This window comes from Ceratosolen solmsi, unplaced genomic scaffold, assembly GCF_000503995.2.
Source record: "Ceratosolen solmsi marchali unplaced genomic scaffold, CerSol_1.0 scaffold47, whole genome shotgun sequence".
Classification (NCBI taxonomy): domain Eukaryota; kingdom Metazoa; phylum Arthropoda; class Insecta; order Hymenoptera; family Agaonidae; genus Ceratosolen; species Ceratosolen solmsi.
In genome coordinates, this window is record NW_011948419.1 from 9,163,959 (window position 1) to 9,190,690 (window position 26,732).

The following is a 26,732-nucleotide window of genomic DNA, read 5'->3' on the forward strand; positions in this document are numbered from 1 at the left end:
CATCTATTCATTCTATAATACATTCATTCAACCATCCATAGATCATTGACTATTCATTATTTATTTATATTTAATAAACGGAAATACAATAAACATGAAAGGCAGTATTGAATAATTGCATTGTCCCTTTCACTTGCCAGCAAGCCTCCACCCATCATCATAAGGAGGTTTTTCTATTCTGATCCCAGACAACTACATTGTATTGTTTCTTTAAAAAATTAATCTATTTATCTTGAATTTGTTATAATGTAATATAATTTATTACAATAAAAAAAACTAACCAAAATAATATTAAAACTTATAAATATATTTAAATATATCATTTTAATTTAATACCAATTAAAAAATATATAAAAAAATATATAATCAATTAAAATATAAAACATAAAATAATGAATTGTTCAAGATTGTCGCATATAATCAATAAAATTTAATTTCATTATTATCAGAAAAAATTTGTTATGAAAATTCTCGTAAATGTATCGAACATAAAATGTCGAATACGATACATTCAACATTCTCGGTAAATGTTGAAGCCTTTGCCTAAGAATGTCCTGAAAGATATCCGCATAGCAACTACGCAAAGGTCTCGAGCCTGCCAAAGCTTACTTCCCGAGAAGTAGACAGAATTTCCAAGAATTAAAACTCTACCGACACAGGAGAAAGTTTCGGCATAGTAATACTAAAGGTATTAGTGCCAGACACAAAATCTACGCAACCATATATAAAAAGCAGCGCACGTCGAAGCAAAGCAGTCTTGTCGAGTAAGTCGAAAGTGAAATAGTCAACTCACACCTATTAAAGTTCTACACGTCTGTCTACGGGAATCCGTGCAAGGTATACTCATTTGTTTACATTATTTGTTGCTGGCTAACTAGCAGTGCTCCCTCCGCAATTTGACTCTTGTCAGACCGCATTGCCTGGAATTATCAGCACACTATTTATATCATTTATTGTTATTGCATCACAGCGCCTATATTATCGGTTAGCCCTCTGTAACTTGTACACCCGGACGATGCTCTGCAATTTCTCTGCCAACTATCAGGATCACGACGAGCTCAACAATTCTCACAACGACCGGTAAAAACAACTACCAATTGTAACATAACCTTAAATAATAGTCACTAAATCCAATTGTGCTTGTATTGAATTAATGCATTAAACTCTCACTCACCCACCCCTTTCCGCGACCTCCTTCAACGACCTTGATATCCTGACCATCGAGTGGCTGGAATTCCAAATATTTGGTCCTTCGAGCCGGATAGTAGAGCTAATGCATTACTTCAGTGGACACAGGGATGAACATGTTAATTATCTAAGAGTACAACATTAAAAACTTTTTTGTTTCCAACTACCATTACCAACATTTGTTCCGTTACGTCGTCGATCATCAACTCGTAACACGGAATCATCTCACAGTAAGCAGTTAATTGATTCTTCTCCTAGGATACTGATTCATCATCAAGAAAATGCCAACCTACGAGAAGAAAGAACCCGAGAATTCCACGAGCTCTGAAGTACCGATAACCACTGAAGTAGATATCCTCAGGACTAGTAACACCACCAGAGTACTATTAGCCATCCAGTTCACATTTAAAGCTCAAACGAAATGGAATCGCGTCCCGGCAATTAAGGAGATAGGGGAAGAACTTTCAACCCCCCACGAGAAATTCTCCATCGAAGAAGTCCAAGGCGCAAGAAAAAGAGTCGACGAGCTTCACAAGGCGTTTAACAAGGAATATTGTCTACAGTCCTGATACAACACGAATACTTTGCAAAGAATACGCAAGGAGATGAACTCAGGGCCTACAATCGCGTACAAACCGCACTCGATAAGCTACATCGGGAGCTAAGGGAACCAGCTCAAGACCCACCCGGGACTTCGAAATCGTCCAAGGATGTCTTCCCAACGACGAAGGTACCAATGAAAATAGCCTGCCTTCCAGACTTTCCACTGTCCACTTCCTCTGGCGATTAGTTGGCATGGCCAACTTTCCGAGACCTGACCAATCAGTCATCTTGGATAACGATATGTTCAGCCAGGTGGAAAAGTTACAATATCTCAGAAACTCCCTACAAGGAAAAGCCTTGAAAATTATCGAAAGAATTCCAATAACATATGGCTTCCTTGGAGTATCGGAGGCATTAACAGACAAATATGAGGATTCAAGATTGTACGTCGAACCAATCTGGACCAACTCCTTTCTAATACATCACGAGTAGAAGATGAGGCTGATTCACTGGAAGACCACGCTCGTGATGCAAAGGACTTATTGAAAAGGTTGAGGATATTATAACTGGAAGAAGACACGAGGGAGTACCTAACTGTCCATCAGGTACCGAAATGACTTACTCAGCGCACAAGATAACAGTGGGAAGAATCGTTAGACAGATCCAACAATTACTACAAGTACGATCAACTGCATACAATTCTAATGACAAGAGTAAGAGTAGTAGCGAATAAGAGACGAGCTGCAACAATAGGAAACCGTTCATCAGCATATCCAAGCACAAGAAGGTTAGCTAAGATGTACCAATCATCGGTCGCTACAACTTCCTAAGGTCTACGCACTCTCCCACGGACTGACACATACGCGGTTGCCAACAGCTGCACCACTTATCCGTATGCCCAAGATTGAAACAATGGACACTTAATCAAAGATTTCAATTTAAGAAAAATCATCGCTTATGTTGCACCTGCTTAGGGTCCCACTCGACCTACAAGTGCTCGTCAGACAACAAATGCTACAGGTGCCAAGAACGACATCACACCTTATTACATAAGGATCCGAATCCAACTACAAGGATACCGCCCGGCATCACAGCCTTCCCCAGTTGACAGGACGGTGCAATCGTCAATTCAACTATTCCACTGACTGCAAAAATCCTGTTAGCCACTGCATTGGCAAGAATAACTTCACCATCGACCACGCTACAAGCCCGACTTCTAACCGACACAGGCTCTGAAATTACGTTCGCCTCAGAGTTAATTAAAAGGCTAAAATTACCTCAACAACATTCAGTCATCATCATACAAGGCATTGGAGGCATTCCATCCGCACAAGCACAAGGCGTTGTGTTCCTCACCCTTCAATCAATTTATTCAAATTCCGCAGTCACAGTTCAAGCTCACATCCTCAAAAACACTGATGGCTATGCTACCATCCTTCGAAACATGAAGTTTAAGATGGTCACATCTTGAAAATTTGACACTAGCCGATCCACAATATCTTATCTCCAGACCAGTGGACATTGTGTTCGAAACAGACATATATGGACAGATCATTAAGCCCAATATCATCTCTGTGTCTCCATCAATGCCCATGGCACAATTGTCCTTTTTTAGATGGTTAGTAATTGGACCGGTCAACCTGACTCACAGCAGAACGTCAGTAGCACTACATGCGGTCTCCAACATAGATGAGAAATTTCTTGAATTATTGACACGATTTTGGGTGTAAGAAGAAGTGCCAAGGGACCCTGCTCATCAACACACGCCTGATGGGCAGTGGTGCGCAGACCAGTTCAAGAGAGCTCACTCAAGGGACCTCACTGGACACTATACTATCCATTTACCACTTAAGGCATCCACTAAGGTCCTTGGGAATTCATACAACATTGTCCATCAATGTCTACAAAGCCTATTGAAGCGCCTATCAAGAGACGATAATTATCGTCAATTATATCATCAATTTATGACGGAATACAAGGAACTCCATCACATGAAGCGAGCTCCTCCACTGTACCATCACAATAAAATCCACTACTATTTGCCACATCATGGTGTGCTTAAATCAGACCGATCTACAACAAAATTGAGAGTAGTATTCAATGGATGCAACAAATCAAACTCAGGTTTCTTAATAAATGACATTATGCATACTGGACCCAATTTGCACCTGGAAATCTCCGACTCTGATCTGGATACGCACACACAAGCACCTCTTCTCCACTGATATTACTAAGATCTACAGGCAAATTAAGGTTCACAAGGATTACTAGGACTTACAAAGAATTCTGGGTGTCGATGACAAAAACAGGGAAGTGCGATTCCATTTGATAACCGTAACGTATGGCACTATTTCTAGCGGTCAGAACGTTACTCCACTTGGTAGAAGATGAAGGAGAAAAATTTCCTCTGTCAGTGTCATCCATCACCCATGGTCGATATATCGATGACATCTTTGGAGGAGCAGACTTCCCGCAGCGGTGAATTAAAACAGTAATTCAATTGAAAAATCTTTGCATGGCGGGCAGTTTCCTACTTGCAAAGTGGCACTTGACCAAACAAGAAATCCTCACTGCCATGAAGGTAAGTCAAAAGCAGGAGTATTATATTTGACGATTGCAATAAATGGATCCAAAAATGGAGCCCACATGCTGACACATTCTCGTTCTCAACGACTCCTTACTAAGATACCAGCATCATAACAAAACGAATCATGTTGTCAGAAATAGCTAAAATCTTTTATTCATTAGGATTTGTCTCACCAATTGTAATCAAAGCGAAAATGATATTAGAGAAACTGTGGCTGCTCAAACTCAGTTGGGACGACCCACTGCCACATCAAGTAACTGCTCAGTAGCGCATTATCAGAGAAAATCTGTTATAGCTCGACAAGATCAGCATACCACGATGTTTTAATACTGAAAGTACATCTACAATGGAATTGCATGGATTCTCTGATGCCTCTTAATTGGCAATAGCGGCAGTTATCTACCTCATCGTCCACAGCTCAAATGGCTCCACAGTCACCCTCATTTGCTCAAAAACTAAGGTATCTCCGTTGAAACGGATCACCATTCCAAGATTGCAATTAGCGGCAGCACTACTCTTTGCAAAACTCATGCGATACGTAAAGAGCACGCTAAACATAAAGGTAAATGCAACATACTTATGGAGAGATTCACGAGTAACACTCACCTGGAAGGACTTCGTGAGAAACAGACTACACAAATACAAGTAAATACCGCAAACGCCCACTGAAAATACATTCCAGGCATTTCAAACTCTGCCGACTGTGCATCCCGCGGATCGACCATTGCACAACTTATGAATAATTTACTATGGTGGACGGGATCTCCATGGTTGCACTCTCCGGACTCGTGACCGAAGCAGCCAACGCAGGATGATAACCAATGTATCCCAGAAGCCCGCCCCAGCATATCACTAGTAGCAGCAATTCGACAGCCCACCTATCAATGGAACACCATTCACAAATATTCAACCCTTAGCAAGCTAAGGGATAACAACTTCCCTATGCTTTAAATTTATAGCTCGATTGAAGAAACAAGAAGCATCACCTCCCAGCAAACGTATAACACAAATAGAGCTAGAAACGGTAAGAATATTTTGGATAAAGGCGACTCAAGCTGCTTACTCCTCACACGAAATTAAGATACTCCAGTCCAAAAAACAGTTACTTAACGGACACGCGTTTCGCTGCCTGACCGCCTTCATCGACTCTCAAGGGATCAAAAGAATTGGGGGAAGGCTACCGAGAGCACCATTTCCAGATCGCTAAAGAGGACACCGATATTATCTGGTAGCCCCCGTAATTCATATCACTAAAGAGGGCGCCTATTGGCCACGCGTCTGAAGAGACCTTAACTCCCAGAAATACTGTTACGTTCCGCTAGTACAATAAGGCGCCCATAGTATAAAAAAAACCAGTATCTTCTTGCATGCCAGAACAACGACCTGCAGTTTCTCTGCCAACTATCAAGATCACGACGAGCTCAACAATTCTCACAACGACCGATAAAAACAACTACCAATTGTAACATAACCTTAAATAATAGTCACTAAATCCAATTGTGCTTGTATTGAATTAATGCATTACCTCTCATTCATCCACCCCTTTCCGCGACCTCCTTCAACGACCTTGATCTCCTGACCATCAGGTGGCTGGAATTCCAAACATAAATTATTATAGGTTTATTATTGCCTATAAATAAATAAAAAATATATAATTTTTTCTTTAATGAAGGTATTCATTTTTTGGTATTTTGCACTAAAAAGCTAAGAAGTTTACATCTCCATTGTGTAGCATTGAAAAAGGGGCACTATTTAAGTTTTATTATATTTAATATATATATTTCATTATAATATTCAATATTAAATTATTATATAAATTATTTAAAACATATGTACATAATTTTAGTGGTATAATATAAAAATATTATAAAATAATATTTTATTTATTACTTATATTTTCTAAGTAAAGAAATAAAATAATATATAATGAGCATGGTTAGGAAACTATTATTTTTAGAAAAGTACGAATTTCAATAAAACTGCTTTTATATAAAAATTACTAATCATACTTCATTAACAAATAAATCTAAAAAGTTTTAGTTTGTTCATACTCATATTATTTAATAAAACAAAATTGATTAGAAATTTTTTGTAATGAAGTCATTATTTTATTTTTAAAAATTAGGAAAAAACAGGTTTTGTAAATAAAAAAATTAAAAAATATATATTAATAATTATTTATTAGTTTTTTATCAATATTTTTTTATTAAAATATTAAGTATTTCCAATAAAAAATAAATTTATAAACCTATCATATATTAATACCAAAAAAAATTTATTAATTGTATATAAGGATACTTTGTTTCATCATATGCTTACAAGAATTAATAAGTAATTATAGATCAAAAATCAATCAAATATGAATTTAATCATTTATGTAGGCAAATTCAAAATTTTAAATAATTAATTATATAATAAAATTCTTAAAAATTTATATATAAAATTTCATTCACATAGTTACGTAGAACTTATCTTGGATAATTAAAAATGAAATTAAAGGATCTAAAGGTATAATACTCTTAAAGCTCTTTATAATATTATTTCCTACATATTAATTTTGATATGTCAATTTTAATTCACTTTTTAATATGTTTGCATTTCTTGACTCATGGCCATAAAGACAGTGTCATCATTGGGAGAAACATAACTTGTCAAATCTGAAAATATATTTTTATGATAAAAAAAATATGAAAAGATGCATTGATGATATTACTATTATGAATGATTCTTAAAAAGTAATTTAGAAGAAATTAAATAATAAATAAAATATAAAGATTTTAACAAATTTTTAAGTAACAAAATAATTTCAGAAACATAATAGTTATAAACTAGATATTTTGTAATGAATAGATTATCTACTCACGAGTATGTCCTTGTTGAAGAGGATATGCTTTAGCTTTACGTAGTAGCAATTGCCAAATCCAAAAAATACTTAACCATATAAGGGCACCAATTGAAAATATTCTAAATGTAACAACTCCTTTGTAATTATCCATCAGATATCCACAAAGCAAACTTCCAGAAGATACACCTAAAGTATCTCAAAGATTATTTTAATAAAATTTTTTAAAAAATATGCTGCATTCTATTATTTAAAATAGTGTTAAACTGTATATTAATTACCAATGCCTTCAAAAACTGCTCCAACAAGTCCTTGTATTGTAGCCTTTGTACCTGGAGGTGCTACTTTATCTCCGTATGAAACCATAGTTGGCCAACATAAACCAAATGAAGGTCCATGGAGAAATTCAAGAATCAAAAAGATCCAAGCATTTGAAAACATACTGTAAGCCATAAATCTAAAATACATTAAAGTTTCACATAATCTGAATAGTCAATTCTATTGAGACAAAAAAATATAGTTACCTTATTGAATAAGTAAGAAGTACAAGACTCATAACATTAATATGCCCAACTTTTCTTATAACACTACCAGATATAAAATTAAATGGCATTTCACCAAGAAAACACTGTGTTCCAGTAAGTAACCCTTGCAATGTCTTTAACCATTCTTTTTGTGTATTATTTGAAGATATATCTTCAGTGTACCAAAATAAGAAATTCCAAATAACTCCTGTGCACATACCAGCTCCAATACACCACCAAGCAAAAGCTAAAACTCTACCCTCTTTTCCAATAGAGCATAATTCCCAGAGTACAGATGGTTCATTTGTATCACGTAAACAATTCTAAAAAAAAAGTATATAAAATTTATTTATTTACTAGCAAAATAAGTTTCTAAATCATTATATTATATTAATTTTAATTTATGAATCCTATATAATATTGAAAAAATAAGCATATTTAATCAAATTAATTTTTATTTAGTTAATCACCGTTAAAAAAGCATTAATGAAAGTACATATTTGATTTTATAAAAATTAGTTTAATTTATTTGTAGAGTGATTTATTTTCACTTTCATATATAATATGAAAATTTCTATACACTAGATATGTTATTAATAAAGCAAAGTAACATTAATCATAAATACCTTCTTCAATGTGGTTGAAATTAATATATCAAAAATCATAGCAATCAACATAATGTAAAAAATACAGGTATAATCTTTTATTTCATCTCCTTTACTAAAAAGATCTGTTAAATATCCAGTACCTATTCCAAATATTCCAAATCCAATACTGCCCCACATTTTTTGTTTTCCATAATCTTTATTTTTTTCATCATCTCCTATACAAAGAAAAAACACGATTAATAAAAAATTGTCATAAATTAAGTCGTTAACTAAAAATATTACTTACCTAATAAATCCAAACATATTGCATCTCCAATACTCACTACTACAGCCATACCTATCCAACTGGTAATTGATACCCATAAAAACCATTTAAAATTCCAAGATATTTGCTTTGATCTAGGGTTTTCAATACTATTAATTTCTTTTATTAAGTTGTTAAGAAAGGGAACTTTGGGACACCACATTCTACATTCAATTCGGAAGGATGTTTTAGCGCAGTCAGCTTTATGTACATCTTCATTTGCAAAGGAGGCATTGAATACTCGAATATTTAAGCAATTTGCCAACTAAGAGAAAATAAATTATTGTTTATGATCAGAGTAAATAAATCTAACAGGTTCATTGGTAAATTTCAATTCACTATTATTTTCCTTTATAATAAGAATTATTACTTGAAAGTTAAATTTATTATTGCTTTTTATACAAAAGATATGGATTAAGAAATTTTTATAATTTCATATAATAAAAATAACATTCTATAACTGTATATTATGTATATATACTAGAACATTTTTTTGTTATATAATTATAATTGGAGAAATTTGCTTAAATATACATACTTCTATTTAAAATATCAATAATATAGAATATTTATATATTATATTATGAAAATATTATATAAAAGTATAATAAAGATATATTTTAATATTTTTCTACAATTTAATACATTTTTTAAATTAAAAACAATATGTATTTAACATAAAAAATATCAGTAATTATTATTAAAAGATCAACAATTTAACAAATTTATTTATAAGAACTTTTAAAAATTACTTTTAAATACATGTTTTATTAAAATTTTAAATCTTTAATTAAATCTAAATTTATATAAGAATATAAACTTTCTTTAAGTAAATATTTGATACAAAAAAAAATTTATCTAAACATTTTTAATGTACAATTGAATTTTCTAAAAATTGTGAAATACAATAATAGAATTATATTCTTTAAATATTTATTGCTAATAATTGCTTTATGCTATTTTTACTTACTGGTAAATTATAAGATTCATTAAATTGTGCTTCAAATTCTATTGTACCAAAATGTTTTATTTGTTCTAAAGTAAATTTTTCAATTAAAAAACAGTATTCATGAATGTGCCATGAATCACAGAATGCTTTAAAATCTTTAACTGATATAACTGTACATGATAGATGGCAATTAACATTATCTGTTACGGTACTCTGTATTTTTGAAGAATTTAAGTCTGAAAATGGTTTTTCAGAACATAACTCCAAAAATGTATATTTATCACAAGTTAATACAGTTTTTGCACTATTTTCATTTTGAGGTATAAAATTGATTGTAAAAAATGCCACTGTTAAAAATATTTGAAATGCTATAAAAAATATTTTATGAAGTTTAAATTTATCAGCCAGAGCACCAAATAAAGGTTTTGCTATTAATCCTGAGATTGGCAATATTGTATAAATTGTTCCAACAAGAAGTCCTGAAAATCCTAGTTGCTTTGCTATGGTTGGTAAAAATTGCATAATTGGACCTGTAGCTAAACAAAAAAAATTATTTATTTAAAATACAAACTGATTTAATACATATTTTACATATTATTATTTGAAGAAAAAACCAATATATAATTTATAAATATAAGTTTATAAATGTTACAATAATTTAATAAGTTCACTATGTTCAAAGCTTTTATTTTTTATGTATTATATTTTCATCAAAATATTTAAGAAGTATTTCATTAATAAAATATAAATACTTATATAAATTCTTAATATAAAACATTTAAAAAATTTTTTTAAATACTTAGTCTTCTTTTCTGATGTCTCTAGATCTTTCAATAGCAAACTTCTATGAATTTAAATATTTATTTATATCAAACTTCAATGTTTTTATATTTGTATTAGAAAGAGTAACATTTTATTTTAATAAGTAAATTTTACAGTGATTTATTTCAAAATATTTAAGTAAATATGCTGATACTAAATTAATTTGTAATATATTACTTAATAATATATAATAATTTATTTAGAATATATTATTTAATAATGTAAATGACTGCAAAAGCAAAAAATTTTATTAAAAACAAACTTATTTACCACCATAGTATAAAAAATAATGAGCCTTAATAGGTACTAAGTTTCTGTTTATATGACCAAACATCCTTTAATTAAATATTGATTAACGACACATTACTCTTAAGTAATATTACTGATAAATTTTCCATCTACATACTTGATACTTCAAATATCATTAATATTATTTTTCATTAATAACAATCAGAAAACATTCAACATTTTTAAATATGGCCATCTCTAATTCAAGAATGATGCGACTTTATAAATTTCATAATCATATTATCAATTAATTTGCAGGAACGGTTATTTTCTACATAATATATAATAAGATAAAGATGTATTATAAGAATATTAAAAAAAATATTTAATGTCTTGTATGAATTGATTAATTGAGTATAGATAATACGATTTTGAGAGTCATGCGCAGTTGAAAGTCTTAACTTATCGCCTTTTAATAATACATTAAATCCAATATTTATATAAATTATGTGCCACAATTAAACTTTTGTTTCAATTTATTTTTATTGTTTTTTTTTTCATTTTTTGTTAGAAAAATAACATGGATAGAACAGCCAATCATCACCCCATTATTGCGTAGTTCAGAAAATTGTCAACACAAAATTTGTTAAGAGAAAATATATTTGGTATGGATAAAATAAGTTTTGTAAGACTGTATAATCACCAGTTCTTAATCTGATTTGTTATTTATTGAGTAGTAAAATAAAGGATTGGTTTTATAAATCAAATTATAATAGAAAGTCATAATTCCTCAATTGTAAATTTAAATGGTCATGTTAATAAATTTTGTTTATACAAATTGATCATGATTATCATTATAAGATATACTTATAATAACTATATATTGAAATTTTACTTTTGCAATTGTACCTTACAATATTACCATCGATAATTTGCCTCATTACAAAAAATGGAGACGATTCATAGCTCTTACAAACTGTAATTTGTATTCAAAATTAGTCACTCCTTTAAATTTAAAAAATAATATTAATTATATAAATTTATTTGTTTCATAATAAATAGTAAGCATATCAATTAGTGCTTACATCAAGAACTAACTATGTATGAAAAATTGCTGATATAATTTCAAATACGATTATATAGAATAATATTGTTTATTAATTTCTTATACTTGACTTCCAAATAAATATGTGATTTGTAGTCTTTCTATAAACTGACATATCAATATTAGTTATAATCGCTTAAAGATGAACACTTGGGAATGCTGACAGGAAAATTTATAACATAGGTTGAATATTAAAAATTTTCATTTTGATTAAATATTCAACACGCACACTTTCCAAGCTCAGCACATGAATTCAGCACAGCATTATAGTGCTAGCTAGATTTTTAATTTACTTTTACACGATTTTTTCGCAAGTAATAAAGATATTCAGGAAAATTAATCGAATCTCAGAAAATAAATTTATTGTTGTAATTTACCTATTATATAATATTTGGCATCAATTATAAAATCAACTATGCTCTATTTTCTTAACGTTGTTAGAAATAAATAAAGATGTTATTTTCATAATTATTTTCATTTCGTATTAAATATATTTAAGAAGTATTTTATTCCCCTTTAATTTTTTGAAATGTTGAAACCTTTCCTACTACTTTTTTTTATTACTTTTTATATTATTTATTAAATCATTTAAAAGTCACAGTATTTCTAAAACATCCTTATTATATATTTTTTGTAAATTTTCTAATAGAAGCTCAAAAATCTATAAACAATTATGATTGAAAATTGACAAAACTTGTAGTCAGTTGTGTTTATAAAAAATATTTTTAGCAACCTCATGATTGAATAAATATAGAAAGGAATAAGTTGTTAAAGAATTTTTTTTAAGGGAAAATTATTAAGTATGCAGTATTGAGATTTTAATATTGTTAACTTTAACATCAATAAATATATCGATAAATAGCTGAAAACAATTAAATTTAAATATCAATATTGTAAATTGATGTAATTTGATTAAATAATTGTAATAAAGAACACTGTGCAAATTTATTCTTAAATAAATATAATATTTTTATTAAAATAATATTGTTATGAAATACCAGAAATACATATACATATAAAAATTGATTTTGAAAATTGAATCGTAAATGTGTAAAATATTTGTTTAAAATTTTTAAATTTATCAAAATTAATTGTAGTTTTCCAATACGACAGTGTCGCTGTTGGTATAAACAGACTAGTCTAATTTATCATACGTATCTATCTCATTTTCATAGTCTTACGATCAAGAATGGTAGAACGTATACAGTTCGTTTAATTGTTTTGTTGAATCAGTACAATTTTTTCCAAAATCTCGTAAAATTTATGTTGACATACAAAATACTTATTATTGTTTTGTATCGCACAATGAAGTAATTCAAATGCGTCTTTATTTTAATGTTTTAAATAAACAATACATTAGTACGCAAAAGCGTTGCAAAATATTTATTGTAAATAACATAAATAATATTAGTCTTTTTTATTAGTGATAACAATTTTTTTACGCTTATTTGTTTTTTTCGGATTATCGCCATTTCAATTGTATTTGCCTTTTAATTTTTGTAAAAAAAACGGCAAGTCATCGATTAAAATCTGAATTAGTAATGGCGGAAACAAATGGATCCGCCAATTTAAATACAAAGAATGGAAATTTCATATGTGGCGTTGTTGAAGGTAAATAGAAAAACATATTTCGCATTTTTCTTTTATATGGTAAACATTATATAATATATATATAGTAGATTGAAAATTAATAAGAGTAGTTTTATTTTTTGTATATTGTATTTATACTTATTTGTTTACTTCAGTTATTTGTAATCAAAGTATACTTTAATAATATATTTATATTCAAATTAAATACATGTAAATTAGTATTTTTTATTATTAAAAAAAGTAGTTCAGACATATTTATACTATATAAGTTAACTTAAATATTTTAGGATTTTATGGTCGACCATGGACTACTGAACAGAGAAAAGATTTATTCAGAAAGTATGGTTAATTTTTCTTGATTGTTATTTTAATTTAATAATTTATAATAAAAATTAATTTGATTACAGGCTAAAAAAATGGGGAATGGATTCTTACTTATATGCACCCAAAGATGACTATAAACACAGAGCTTATTGGAGGGATTTGTATACTGTAGAGGAGGCTGAACATTTAACTGGACTTATTACTGCTGCTAGAGAATCTGGAATTACATTTTATTATGCTTTATCTCCAGGCCTTGATATAACTTATTCAAATGTTAAAGAAGTTACAGCATTAAAACGGAAATTAGAACAAGTTAGTCAATTTGGTTGTCAAGCATTTGCATTACTTTTTGATGATATTGAACCTGAAATGAGTGAAGCTGATAAAGAAGTTTTTCAATCCTTTGCTCATGCTCAGGTAATACAACTATTATTACAAAATCTGAAATAAGTAGTGTTCAATATTAATTTATTTAACCTACTTATTTGAATAATTTTTATAATTTAAAAATTAAAATGATTTATAATTGGCAACAATTAAAATTTATACTAAAAAATAAAATGGTAACTGAAATTTATTTTTGTTAATATATTATTTTTTAAACAATATCGTTTGTTAATTATTTTGTTCAAAAATTAATTTTTTTAAGGTTTCTGTAACCAATGATATTTTTCAACATCTCGGTCAACCTCGTTTTCTTTTATGTCCTACACAATATTGTGCAACAAGAGCAATGCCTAATGTTGCAACTTCTGAGTACCTCAATACTTTAGGGAGTAAATTAGCACAAGAAATAGATATAATGTGGACTGGTCCAAAAGTAATCTCTAGATTATTAACAGTTGAGTCAATTGAAGAAATTACAGAGGTTCTGAGACGACCACCAGTTATTTGGGATAATTTACATGCCAATGATTATGATCAAAAACGGGTATTTCTCGGACCTTATTCAGGACGATCTCCAGATCTTATACCAAAACTTCATGGAGTTTTAACGAATCCAAATTGTGAATATGGTGCAAATTTTATAGCAATTCATACCTTAGCCCAATGGAGTAGATGTAATGTTGATGGTAAACGAGATCTTAGTTTGAGTAAGTAATAAATCACATACTTTATAGAAATAATTTGCATTGATTTGTATTTCATAATATTTAAAATATAAGACTAAAGAATATAATGTTGTATATTATGTTAAATAATTATGACTAATTTATTGTTTATATTTTAGAAAATTAATATTTCATTGTACAATAATGAATTTTAAATTAAATCGATAAAATTTTGTTTAATAATTGTAGATGATACAGTTTCTGCAGATATTAAACTTGAAACTGAAACCGAGGATGGTGTTGTTGGAGAAGATGTTCCATCTACTTTATCTCCTAACATGTATCATCCTCGTCGAGCTCTAAAAAACGCTATTAATGAGTGGCTTTTAGAATTTAGTAAGAAACGTGTAGTGTTTGGTGTAATAGCCAAACCTCAGCCTTGTGTTGCATCTACCATCCCTATTTCTATTATACCTTCAGTAAATACGTGCATGAGCTTAACATCGTCAACAACAACAACAACATCAACACCAATGGTACCAGTTGCATCAACACCAATTGTTGTAAGCAATAATTCGAATCATTTACAAGCTCTAGCTGAAGTCTGCTCAACTGTTATGGGTAATGAATCTTTCGCACAGCCACCCTCAGGACCTATCATGAATTCTCTTGTTTCGGAAACGAAAGTAGTGAATGAGTCTGTAACATTACCATTGGTAACATGCATAGGTGGAACTATTCCTTCAAGTTTGAATATACATTCCACTGAACCCATGGATTGTAATACTACACCTACAAATTCACCTGCTCATATATCCAAAATATCTGTACAAGATGACGATATTATGGTAGAAAATACTTCTGTAAGAAAGATTTTTTTATTCCTCAAGCAACGAATGTAAATAATAAATTTTTAGTATATGAACAGCTATTCCTTAACTTTAAAAATGAGACTCGTAAACTTTTAAAGAGTTTTGATAAGATATAAAATATTTATTTTTTATAAATATTATAATAAAGAATTAGCCATTTATTCAGTTTGGTAAAAATTTATATATTTGTAAGGCTTCGGATAAAATTCATGTTTAATTCAATTAAAAATTAACTTATCAAAATATATGTATTAAAAAAAAATTAAATTAAAAAAAATTAATAAGTATTATATTAATATCTGATTTAGGTATATGTAATATAAAAAAATTAATATATAATATAAATATATAATATATTATATAAAACAACAAAATTACATAATAATTACAGAGAACTAGTAAATAAAATAATATAATATAATTTTTTAAAATAAAATATATACTTGTATTCTGTGATCGTATATTAAGGTTTAAGATCGATAGTGTTATTTTATTACCTTTTCTGAGAAAATCTTACATATGCTGTTGAAAGTATAATTAATTATGTAAGGGATGAATATAAGGTTATATAGTATATTATTAAAAATAATTTATATTTCTATTCTAATTGTCTAAAATGTGCCTACAAAATTTTTAATTTGCTTGTTTTAAATTAGAATTGCAGTGCAACATGTGGAAATATGCATATAGAAGTGGATGGCCATTTAGTTGTAGTTAATGGAACACACATGATTGTTGAGAAAGATGGTGAGCATCGCGAGAATCATAGGGATAGACACATAAATCTTGATGAGCCAGAGGAGGATGCACTCTTCTTAAAAGATATTGATAAACAGTTAACTCATGAGGATTTATCACTTTTGTGTGATCTTTTTTATTTACCTTTTGAGCATGGTGGTCAAGGTATTCAGTTACTGCAAGAATTCAATTGGTTAAAAAGCAATGCACATGTCATAATTCACAAATCCAAAGAGGAAGAGACAATTGGCAAAGCAGATGTAAGTGTTACATTTCTAAGTAAAAGTTTTTAATATTTTGAATTTTCATAAAAATCAAATATATATAAATATAAAAAAATAGAAAAGTACTGGGATATTGGTTTGAAACTAAAAATTATTATTTTATAACTGAAGTGCCCTGAATACAATTAAATATATAAATAAGACAAATGCTTTTTTATTGTACAAATGTAATTTTACAAATTTAAAATTATTTATAAAATGTATTATATTACCTTTTAATTTTCATTTTATAATTATTTAATTACATTTAGATTGAAGAATGGCATGCCCGAGCAGCTAAAATGAATGAAATATGTAATGCTGTTAATCGTTTACTTCAAAGATTAACATATTGTAGTAATCGGGAACTACTGTATGATCTTTATTCTTATGTATGGGATATGAGAGGAGTTGTTTCATTATTAAACAGTTATGTCAAATGGCTTGGTAAGTTTTTATTCCAAATGTATCAAAATATTGAATATTAATTTAATATTCTAATTAATGCTTACTATTTCATGTGTTTTCCTTAATTATCAAGCATATATATTTATAATTCCTATCAAATATTAAATTGATTAATAAATAATTAATTAATTACATTGTATGCATTACATAAAATTATATTTTATATTTACATATACCTGTTTTTACAAATAGATATATATATATATATATATATACAAAAAGAGAAGAGAAGTTAGTAAAATATCAATTTATAAAAATTTGGCATATAAGAATATTTTTAAATACATTTTTTAAAATCATAATTTTATTTTTATTTAAAAATGATATATATATATATATATATATATATATATATATATAAATATTAATATATATTTTAAAAATTTTCCTCTAATTTTATAACACTATAGTAAATCAATTAAATTTTTATTAGGGTATTGAAATTTAGTATCATATTTTTATCTAGATAATAATTAAAAGTTAGGATATTATTATATCATTTTTGAAACATAAATTAAATATTTTAAAATATCTTTTTAGTAACATTTACAATAATGGCTTTTAATGATATATAACTTGTTATTAATAATAGTATTGTTATAATTTAATAATACTATAAAGGAAGTCAATTGATTCTTTATTATGCTGGTAAAATTTAGTATGTCTTCATTTAGGTAATAAGTAAATTTGTATTTTGTGTTTTTCCTTTATTAATAGTTTAATGCATATTACTATAATTATTAAAACTAATGATTTCATTTTTCTGAAATAAATAAAATTTATATATTAAGTATAGTAATAAATTAATATTAGAAAATTACAATTTTTTTAATTTGAACAAAAGATGATACATGTGTTTGTAATAAGCATTTATACGAAAATAAGTTAAATTTTTTGGCATTTTTTGTCATGTTCGTGTTTCTAAAAGTTTATAAAAAATTATATTATTTTTCAACTTACGTTACTTCAAAAAGTTTATTATATAAAAATAAAAATCTCAAAAAGATTTTCATTACAAAATGTAGACTTAAATTATTAAATATTTGAAATTATTTTATTATTCATTATAATATTAATTTTTTTTAAATTATATTCATTCAGAATATATTAATTTCTATAGATCAAATTTGATAAATGGTTAAATATAAATAAAAATTAAACTTAATATTTTAAAGATCAAACTATTATAGAAGATAATCTTCTTAATTTTAATTTTACTACATTTTAATTGTCAATTTATTAGTCATAATTATATCATTCATAAATATTTCTACTAGGTATTTTAACAAATTACGTAATTAAATAAATAAATTTAACTTGAAAATATTTTACTTCATGTTTAAATATAATTAAAAATATAATATGGTTTTAATAAATTTTGGACATTTAAATAAAAAAGCACACTCTATTTTGAAAACTATAGAAATTTATAATAATTTTAAATATTTAAACAACATAATCTTTCGTTAACTTATAAAAGTTGTGAGTTTTCGAGAGTTGATTTTAAAATCTGTATTAAAGCATGGCAAATGTGAAAAATGTGAATAGCTTTAAATAGCACAAAATTACTGCTATTTATTTTAATCTTTATTACAAATATTTATTTATAGGAAATGAATTTAATTGTCAATGAATGCCAATTAAAAGTATATTTTAAATGAATATTTTTCAAAAGCTGTGTAAATAGTTTTAAATTATTAAATGTATGTTGAAAAATTTTATTTAATAATACATGATTTATTAAACGCATTTATACTTTATTTCTTGTATAGTAAATCTCAGTGTTTAATTACTAAATTCAAATGAATTTTTATAATTTTTGTTGAATATATCATGTTATTTTATTATTATATTTTAATTAAACAAAATCGAATATTAATATAGTTGTTTTTATTTTAAAAAAATAAACACAATTGATTTATTATACAACCATTTTCAAGATTATATTTTTTTCAAACGATCATAACTAAATAAAAAGCAGCTTGCAGCCATAACAGATATTTGATTGCCAGAGAATGTTTGTCAAAATAAATGCAATATTCGTATAGTCATTTCTTTTTATTTACCAGTCTAATATTTCATTGGCTTTCTTTTCAGCTGAGACCTGGTAGGAATATGTTCGAGTTTTGATAATTTTATGCTATTTGAAATGTATCAGATTGGTTAATCTAATCAACGAATGTTTTCCTATTTATAAATAATGACATTAACGTCAGGATATTTTGTTTTTAAAAAATGTATTAACCACAAATTTATGTTTTTCTTGTTGATAGCATTTGGCAGATTTCCAGTGACGATGACAACATTTACCCATGGCAGCTACACATGTATGCGTTTCATCAGTCTTTGAGTAAAGAAGAAAATCGCGAAATCCAAGTTTTGAACTTTAAACTTTTCAAGAAATCTTATATTATGAAAATTGAAAAATCTGGGTTATTCCTTTAAATGAATGTATAATACAGTTTATATTAGTAGTTGAAAGCTTGGAGATAATAAAAAATAGTGTGTTAGCTAAAATGAAATAAGTTATAACATATTTTATTTTTTTTTAAATTATTTAAATTATAAATTAAATGATTAAGATAATTTTAGAAATCTTTAAATTGATTTGTGGAATTCTTAAAAAAAAAACTAATAATAAATTATAGTGAATTTTGAAGGACTTAAAATTAAAGAATTAAATTATAACAAAAGAAATTTAAATTAGTGTATAAGAAAAAATTTTCATAAATTCTTGATATTCCTTTCGAATCCAATAACCCGATCGTTCATGGTATATTTTAATAGCAAGAGACAAAATTTTGTGGGTAAATACTATTAAGTTCTTAGGTATAATATATTAACCTTGAACGATTAGTTTTCCAAACAAAAATTTCTCACTAATTTATTTTGCTTAGTTTCAGACGAATCAGTTCTTTTCAGAGATTTTTAATGTTTCATTTCAGGCGCATTATGGCAAAAATTATCCTTGTATCATCCTAACCTTTTGCATTCTAGTTATTCAAGAATTTATGAATGTGATCATGGATGTTCTACTGTAGTTTGTTTTATTTCTTATAAAATAACTTAAACTTATTTTACCTTTAATATACTTAAATTTTGTTTTTTATTTTTTGTTAATTATCTGCTGATAAAAAAGTACTTTGTTCGAAAAATTTTCATTGGTGTCATGTTGAACTATACAGTTTGTAAATATAGAATATGTTTGAAAATCAGTAGCACATCCTTGATAAAAAAAACTTGGTAGTTATATAAACGTTTACATTTTCCAGTATTGAATTATTTCAATAGAAATATAAATGAAAAATAAACGTAACTTTATATACCAAGATTATGCATGTTTTCGGTATTCCAAAATGTTGGACGTAGCTGCAATTTTATTAATTTATTAAATAATATAATTTTTCGTATTTGATTTATTTTTGATACTGATATAATTTTATTGGGATAGGGTTTTCTAATGGTTGGAAAGAAACTTTTATGAGTGGAGATCAAGAACCGTGGGTTTTCAGAGGTGGCCTGACCGCTGATTTGCAGGTATATATTATTTTCACATTTATAAATTAAAGTATTTATTAAATAAAGTAATTCTTAATTAAAGTAATTAAGAAATAAAAAATAATGATAAAAAAATGTTATCATATTTATTCCAATTTTTAATTTGATTAAGTATCGATATATGTGCTCTAAAAGCCAATTATTATCGACTGCAATAAGACATTTTCAATAAATATTATTCACATATATAAATTTAATATAAATAAAAATTGTATTAATTTAGTTGATAGAGTATTAATTTATAAGAAATTTATTGAATATAACAAAAATTAAACTAAAGATTTGACCAATAGTGAACAATAATAAGGTATAATGTTGAAGTCGATTTAGGTACATTCAAAAATCATAATTATAAATAATGTATATTTAATTATCAGCATACTATGTTGATAAATGATAATAACAAATACAATTAATTTTAATAATAATTGTTATTAAGTAGTTTAAATAATTATATTATATTACTTGTTACAGCGGTTAATTCCTGTTGATAGCGGGAATGATTTGTTTATATATAAAGCACCTGAAGTGCCTAGCAGTAAAATTTACACGATTCGCCCATATCTGCCAGATGATGAAGAAGCCATTTATACAGTTTGCAATCAAGTTAATAACTGTAGAACATCTGCTGTGTCCGATAAGTGAGAGTAATTTATACAAATAAAAATAAAATTATATTATTTATAAAAGTATTTTAACAATTATATGTACGCTAGGCTTGTAGGAGGATTTTTAATGTTGAGTCCAGAATTTTGCATGGTTGTGGAAGACGAGACTGGTATTGTTGGGTATGCTCTTACTGCCTTAAATATCAAAACATACAATCAAAAATTAGCGATATCTTGGATTACTGAAATGCAGTTAAAATATCCATTAAAAAGTTTAAATAGCAATATGTCTCAAGATGAACAGGTATGTTTACAATTTAAGTTAAAAAATTAAGTTTGACAGAAAATAATTTACAAATTTATTAAATTATTATAAATTTTTAGGAGGCAATACAATATTTTCATACATTTGTACCTGATGTACCAGAACAATTATGTCGGCAACATCCATCTAAACTTATATGTTCATTATTACCAATAGTGTTTGATCACTCAGTTTCAAAACGTTTAATTACATGTACTTTAGCCGCTTTGAGAGCAAATGGTACGATAAATTTTGTTACAGAAATTCATATAGATTTTGTTAAGAATCTGTATATAAGCACACATAAATGTTTATTTTATTTACTTCTTCTTATTTAAGATTTTTTAAGTTTTATTTTTATTAGGTTTTTTTAATAAATTATAAAATTAATTTATAGGCTCTTTTGGAGTACATACAACAATGTCAATATCTGATAAAGATACTAGAGACTTTTATGTCAGATTAGGTTTCATCGATTTAATACCTCCATTAGAAAACAATTCAACAATAATAACAATGTGTAGAAATTTTTAACAGTGGCAAAACATTAAATCATAAATATCAATAATATATATATATATATATATATATATATATATAAATCAGTTGAAAGTGCGAATAATTGAACAATGAAGAATTCTATATTATTTTCATTGAAGTAGTTTTTTGTGTATTAATGTATCATTGGTCAAGATAACAGAATTAACGGATATTTATTTTCTTCGATACTGCTAAATTTTAGTAAAATAATCAAAATTGTTCATAGATCATTGATCAACATTGAAAATTTAATAGATGGAAAATATTCATTTAATAAAAATAAAAGTTAAATAGATTTGTAGACCAATACACATGGTGATAATTGTACATATACATTGTATCAAAGTATATGTATAATAATACAAGTATTTAAAAATTGAAGTAAATAAACAAAAAGTGCATAGTGCAATATGATGCATTTTTTAAAGTTTTGTTTGCATCGCTTTATTTTATTAAATGCGTTGAACGCATCTTGTATTTGAAAATAGTTGAACATATTGAACAACGGATTTGCGTACATAATCAGAAAATTGTTATTTGTATAAGTTGTTTATTGCGATATCGTTTTTTTTTTTTGGGAAGATAGATTTTTATATAATATATATGTAGAACTCAAGTAACTGATTTCATATCAAATAGTACAGTATGTATTTTAGATTCTTTATTAAATAATTTAATTTGGAAAGTAAACGAATCACGTATATTAAGTATCAAGAAAATATTCCAACATTTGACAATTTTAGTAATTGATTAGTAAATGATTACAAATAATCTTTATTATACACAAAATTATTTAAATCTTAAAAAATATTTTATTAATTTTGGAAAATGTGTACTTTGATTAGTTATTTGTAGTTTACAGTATTTTATATGTAGTAGTATTAAGTATAACTTAAATAATATATTCATTATCTTCATACTATAAAAAACTGGCAATTTTAATCACATTAATAATATATATGCTGTTATAAATGCTTAAATGTGTTTTTTATATATTTAATTTATATGGTCAAAATTAACAATCAATTTATTTATAATTTTATATTATTCATTAAGAATTTTAAATATGGACGTTTAAAAAAAGTAAATAAAATGTACAGTATTGTGCAGTTTATATATTGCACTTGAATATATTTGCATATAAGTCGATACAACTTGATGCTAATGTATACACCAGAATTTGAATTCAGATCAGTTATGTTCTGAATTAGATTAATACTTATTTTTAATTTCTATCATTTAATAATTGTATAGAACATAGTGTACAGCGTGTAATGAGTTTTTTCCTTTGTCCATAACTTTTTAATTGTTAAAAATTTCATAAAACTTATTTAAGCAGCTATACTATTCTATCATTAAAAATATTTATAGATTATTATTATGAATTTATTTGAACTCAATAATTAAATTATATTTTATGAACGATTTCATTATATAATCGTAGTTGTATATTTTTTGTAATTTATATACTATTACATAAAACGGCTTTTTCCATAATTTTGAATATATAAAAATAATGATCTTGTAAGGTAATTGATTGGTATGGATTTATTTCAATAAATTTTTAGATTGAAAAATTTCAATTATATTTATCTACCTATTCATTGTAGTACAATAGAATTTTTTTTTTTATTTACTTTTGAATATGTTGAATTGTATAATAACAATTTAGTTATAGAACGTAAAATTTTGCAATTTTTATTATATTTTTATTAAAACATAACTAGTTATTCTTTTCAATTTGATTAGAAATTTTTGTATAGAACAACCAATTATATTCAATTTTCTATATTATTAATGCCATAAAATTTAACTAATTTAATTAATAAAAATAAAAAGTACATTTACAGTTGTTTTATTTTAATCTAAAGAATTAAAACATTTGGTTTGAATTTATTTTAACTTAAAATTTTGCATTTGAATTAAATAAAAAAAAATTTAAGTTCAAATGTAATTCATATCAAATATTTTGATTCTAAAATTATAATAAAACTACCGTTTATGTATTAATGTAATAATTAAGTATGTAAAAATGGAAAAAAAAATTTCATTTAAAATTATAATCTTCCTACGTTTATTTCTCATTTGCAATTGAGTTGCTTAATGAGTTAGACATTAGATTAGATGCAATAAATTTCTTTACGTTTTTATGCCTGTAACTGTATTTGTAATTCTATTTATATTTCGAATTTGTATTGGATACTTGATAACAGTTTTTATTGTTTGAATATTCATGATTATATTTTAATTTGTCTAAGCAATTTTGTCTGTGTATTAGAAAAACATTGTTATTACATCAGTTTTCCATTATTTATTGTTATTTAACAATGAAAATTTTACATTTTTTTTAGTAAAAGTGATAAACCAATAAAATACAAGATAATAGATGTTAATAACATATGTATAATAACAGATGTTAATAATATGTTTTAAATAAACAAAAAGTCAAAAGTATTTTTGTTTGAATACTGAATAATTTTCTATAAAAATTATAAAACGGTAACTTTTAGTTATTACATCTTAAATTGTAATAGCTTTTACTTTAATTTAAAATTTAGAATGAATAATAAAAAACAATTAAAAAAAGAAATTAATACAATAAAACTATTAATAAAATAATGTAGTTTAAAAGAATAGTTTTAATGTATTACAGATATTTATATAATATTACTGCTTCTTAAAATTAAATTAGATTTAGATTTTTTTTAAAGTAAAATTGTAGTTTATTCTGAAGAATAGATTTTTAAATTATAATAAAAAATTTTATAATTTATTTTTGTGATTAAAATTATGTATATTTTTTCATCAATCTTTTAAAATCTCTAATTAAATATAAAAAAATTTCTCTTTTTTTATTAAAAACATTATAAAATGATTGCCATAAGATTAATCGTATTTTTTTTTTTTTTTGACTGTCTTCGTATTTATCTAAAATTAAAGATATTTAATTTAGTACATAATAAATTCTTTTTTACGAAAGGTATTCAAAATACTATTATACAAACCCCATTTGGTAAGATTTTCAATTGTATGTAATATTTTAAAATTTAATTTTTTAATGATTTCTATCGTTAATTTGTACTGATTTTCATATAAATAATTTGCAAAAGCATAACAACGCTTAGCATGATGTAGTGCAATAGACTGTATATTACTAAATATTCGATTTTCACTATTTATTTCCTTAGAAAGAACAAGCTTGTTTAGTTTTAATGAAGCTAGATTTTGTATTTTTAAATCACATGTACTACTCAAATTTCTGCTTGCAATATATTAAATTATTAAATAAATTTTATAGAAATAAAAGTATTTTATTGACTTACAATGAATTAAGTGAGGCAAAAGTCAGGGAATAACGAGATGAGTTGTATTTTGGCTCAATTTCTAAAGAATGAGGATCAATCATCCAACCTAAATATTCAATTTTACTAGAATCACATTTATTAAAATTATATTTTAATTTTGATTCATTAAACCAGCAATTATATTCTGGAATACCCTTTTTAATTCTATATATATATCTAAAATAAAATGTAATATAATTGGCTATATTTCATAATCATTGACTTACATATAAAGTTTTGAAAAGTTAATAGGAAAAGAGAATAAATCTATAATTAAATTTACTCTTTAGCATGTTTTAAGCTCTTGGTCAAATAAATGTTATCATCTACATAAGCAAAATGGTAACCAAAATTTTCAAAATCAGAAAAATACTTCTTTCGCATATGTGCATAATAAATATCACATAAAATTGCTGATAACATTAATCCTTGTGCTATTCCTTTACATAAATTAAAAACTTTATTATTAATAACAACCTAATATTTTAAAATTTAAATGAACGTTATTTTTTCATATAGATATTTATAGAATTTATTATTTTAATAAAATATATTACTTTAGTATTGTAAATAAATTGTTCTAATTTTTTAAGAATATTATGTTTTTTTGTTACTTCAAATTTATTACAAGTCTCAAACTGAACTTTTGATAAGTTTGCATTAATTTTAACATATTTATACTTTTTGGAATTTCGTGTAATGTACCATTCAAATATTAGCTCGTACGGTAACTCTTTAAACATTTCCTTTAGTATATTAAATAATTTATCTAAAAAGGAACAATTATCATTTTAATAATTCTATTGTACATATAGAATAATTTTATAAAAATATTAATATTATACTGTATTTAAAGTCATTATATAAACAATTTCTAGTAAATATTAAATAGAATAATTTAATTTAAAAAATTATTCAGTTTAATAAATTACAAACAATTTACAATTTTTATAAATTGAAACCTTGTCGTATGGAATCGTAAGCATTATGTATATCAGATGATATTATATATATTTTGTTATTCAGAAAATTATTCTCTCTAACAAATTGTATGTATTTTCTATCGAAGTTACTATTCGTTTTGCTTAAATTAGTTTGATGTAGATGTTTCAAAATACTTATAACTTTTCTTAACTCTTGTTTTTCGTTATTTGAGTACCTTAAAATTTATTAAATAATCAATAATTAGCTTGTATTTATATAAATTGCAAAGTATATAAATTTGAATACATACTTTTGTATTACAATAGATCGTATACCTTTAAATTTTGGTATTAAAAATAACTTGCTTTGAATATTTGTTATAGTAGTTACTATCTTAAGTGGTTCTAGAGCCATTTTTTGATACATTTTTTTTAGAAAATTTTTCTT

At 26.0% G+C, this 26,732-nt stretch overlaps 3 protein-coding genes across 4 annotated transcripts; 1 reads left to right on the forward strand and 2 right to left on the reverse strand.

The window, feature by feature from the left end:
* Positions 1-6,821: 6,821 nt before the first annotated feature.
* On the reverse strand, positions 6,822-10,923 carry Sugb (Sugar baby transporter). The gene is made up of 8 exons (XM_011497666.1): positions 10,638-10,923; positions 9,567-10,081; positions 8,577-8,861; positions 8,311-8,502; positions 7,685-8,007; positions 7,442-7,617; positions 7,182-7,349; positions 6,822-6,975 (listed from the first exon to the last, which is right to left on the reverse strand). Exons 1-8 carry the CDS (start codon positions 10,699-10,701, stop codon positions 6,902-6,904), a joined length of 1,797 nt encoding a protein of 598 aa, XP_011495968.1. The 5' UTR covers positions 10,702-10,923; the 3' UTR covers positions 6,822-6,901.
* Positions 10,924-13,164: 2,241 nt separating this feature from the next.
* On the forward strand, positions 13,165-22,029 carry Oga (O-GlcNAcase). 2 transcript variants are annotated; one of them, XM_011497669.1, is made up of 13 exons: positions 13,165-13,311; positions 13,578-13,629; positions 13,698-14,031; positions 14,264-14,708; positions 14,916-15,529; positions 16,195-16,536; positions 16,812-16,986; positions 19,281-19,334; positions 20,459-20,544; positions 21,040-21,206; positions 21,282-21,477; positions 21,558-21,717; positions 21,875-22,029. In XM_011497669.1, the coding sequence occupies exons 1-13, from the start codon at positions 13,242-13,244 to the stop codon at positions 22,009-22,011; spliced, it is 2,832 nt and encodes a 943-aa protein (XP_011495971.1). In that variant the 5' UTR covers positions 13,165-13,241; the 3' UTR covers positions 22,012-22,029. The 2 variants fall into 2 exon arrangements, with proteins under 2 accessions (XP_011495971.1, XP_011495970.1); XM_011497668.1 differs by lacking the exons at positions 13,165-13,311; positions 13,578-13,629 and having other exon boundaries at positions 13,706-14,031; positions 14,916-15,229; positions 15,308-15,529.
* On the reverse strand, positions 21,111-25,832 carry Tert (telomerase reverse transcriptase). Its single transcript, XM_011497667.1, has 4 exons — positions 25,645-25,832; positions 25,341-25,538; positions 21,277-21,368; positions 21,111-21,190 (listed from the first exon to the last, which is right to left on the reverse strand). Exons 1-3 carry the CDS (start codon positions 25,782-25,784, stop codon positions 21,362-21,364), a joined length of 345 nt encoding a protein of 114 aa, XP_011495969.1. The 5' UTR covers positions 25,785-25,832; the 3' UTR covers positions 21,111-21,190; positions 21,277-21,361.
* Positions 25,833-26,732: the final 900 nt, after the last annotated feature.

Coding starts and splice junctions, on each gene's coding strand:
- Tert (XM_011497667.1), bottom strand. CDS start 25,784: ATGTTATCAGCAATTTTATGTGATATTTATTATGCACATATGCGAAAG. Junction 25,539..25,644: donor AGCTTAAAACATGCTAAAGA/GTAAATTTAATT, acceptor ATTTTATTTTAG/ATATATATATAGAATTAAAA.
- Sugb (XM_011497666.1), bottom strand. CDS start 10,701: ATGTTTGGTCATATAAACAGAAACTTAGTACCTATTAAGGCTCATTAT. Junction 10,082..10,637: donor TTATTTTTTATACTATGGTG/GTAAATAAGTTT, acceptor TTTTTTGTTTAG/CTACAGGTCCAATTATGCAA. Junction 6,976..7,181: donor TCTTCAACAAGGACATACTC/GTGAGTAGATAA, acceptor ATATATTTTCAG/ATTTGACAAGTTATGTTTCT.
- Oga (XM_011497669.1), top strand. CDS start 13,242: ATGGCGGAAACAAATGGATCCGCCAATTTAAATACAAAGAATGGAAAT. Junction 13,630..13,697: donor AGAAAAGATTTATTCAGAAA/GTATGGTTAATT, acceptor ATTTGATTACAG/GCTAAAAAAATGGGGAATGG. Junction 21,207..21,281: donor ACATCTGCTGTGTCCGATAA/GTGAGAGTAATT, acceptor TATGTACGCTAG/GCTTGTAGGAGGATTTTTAA.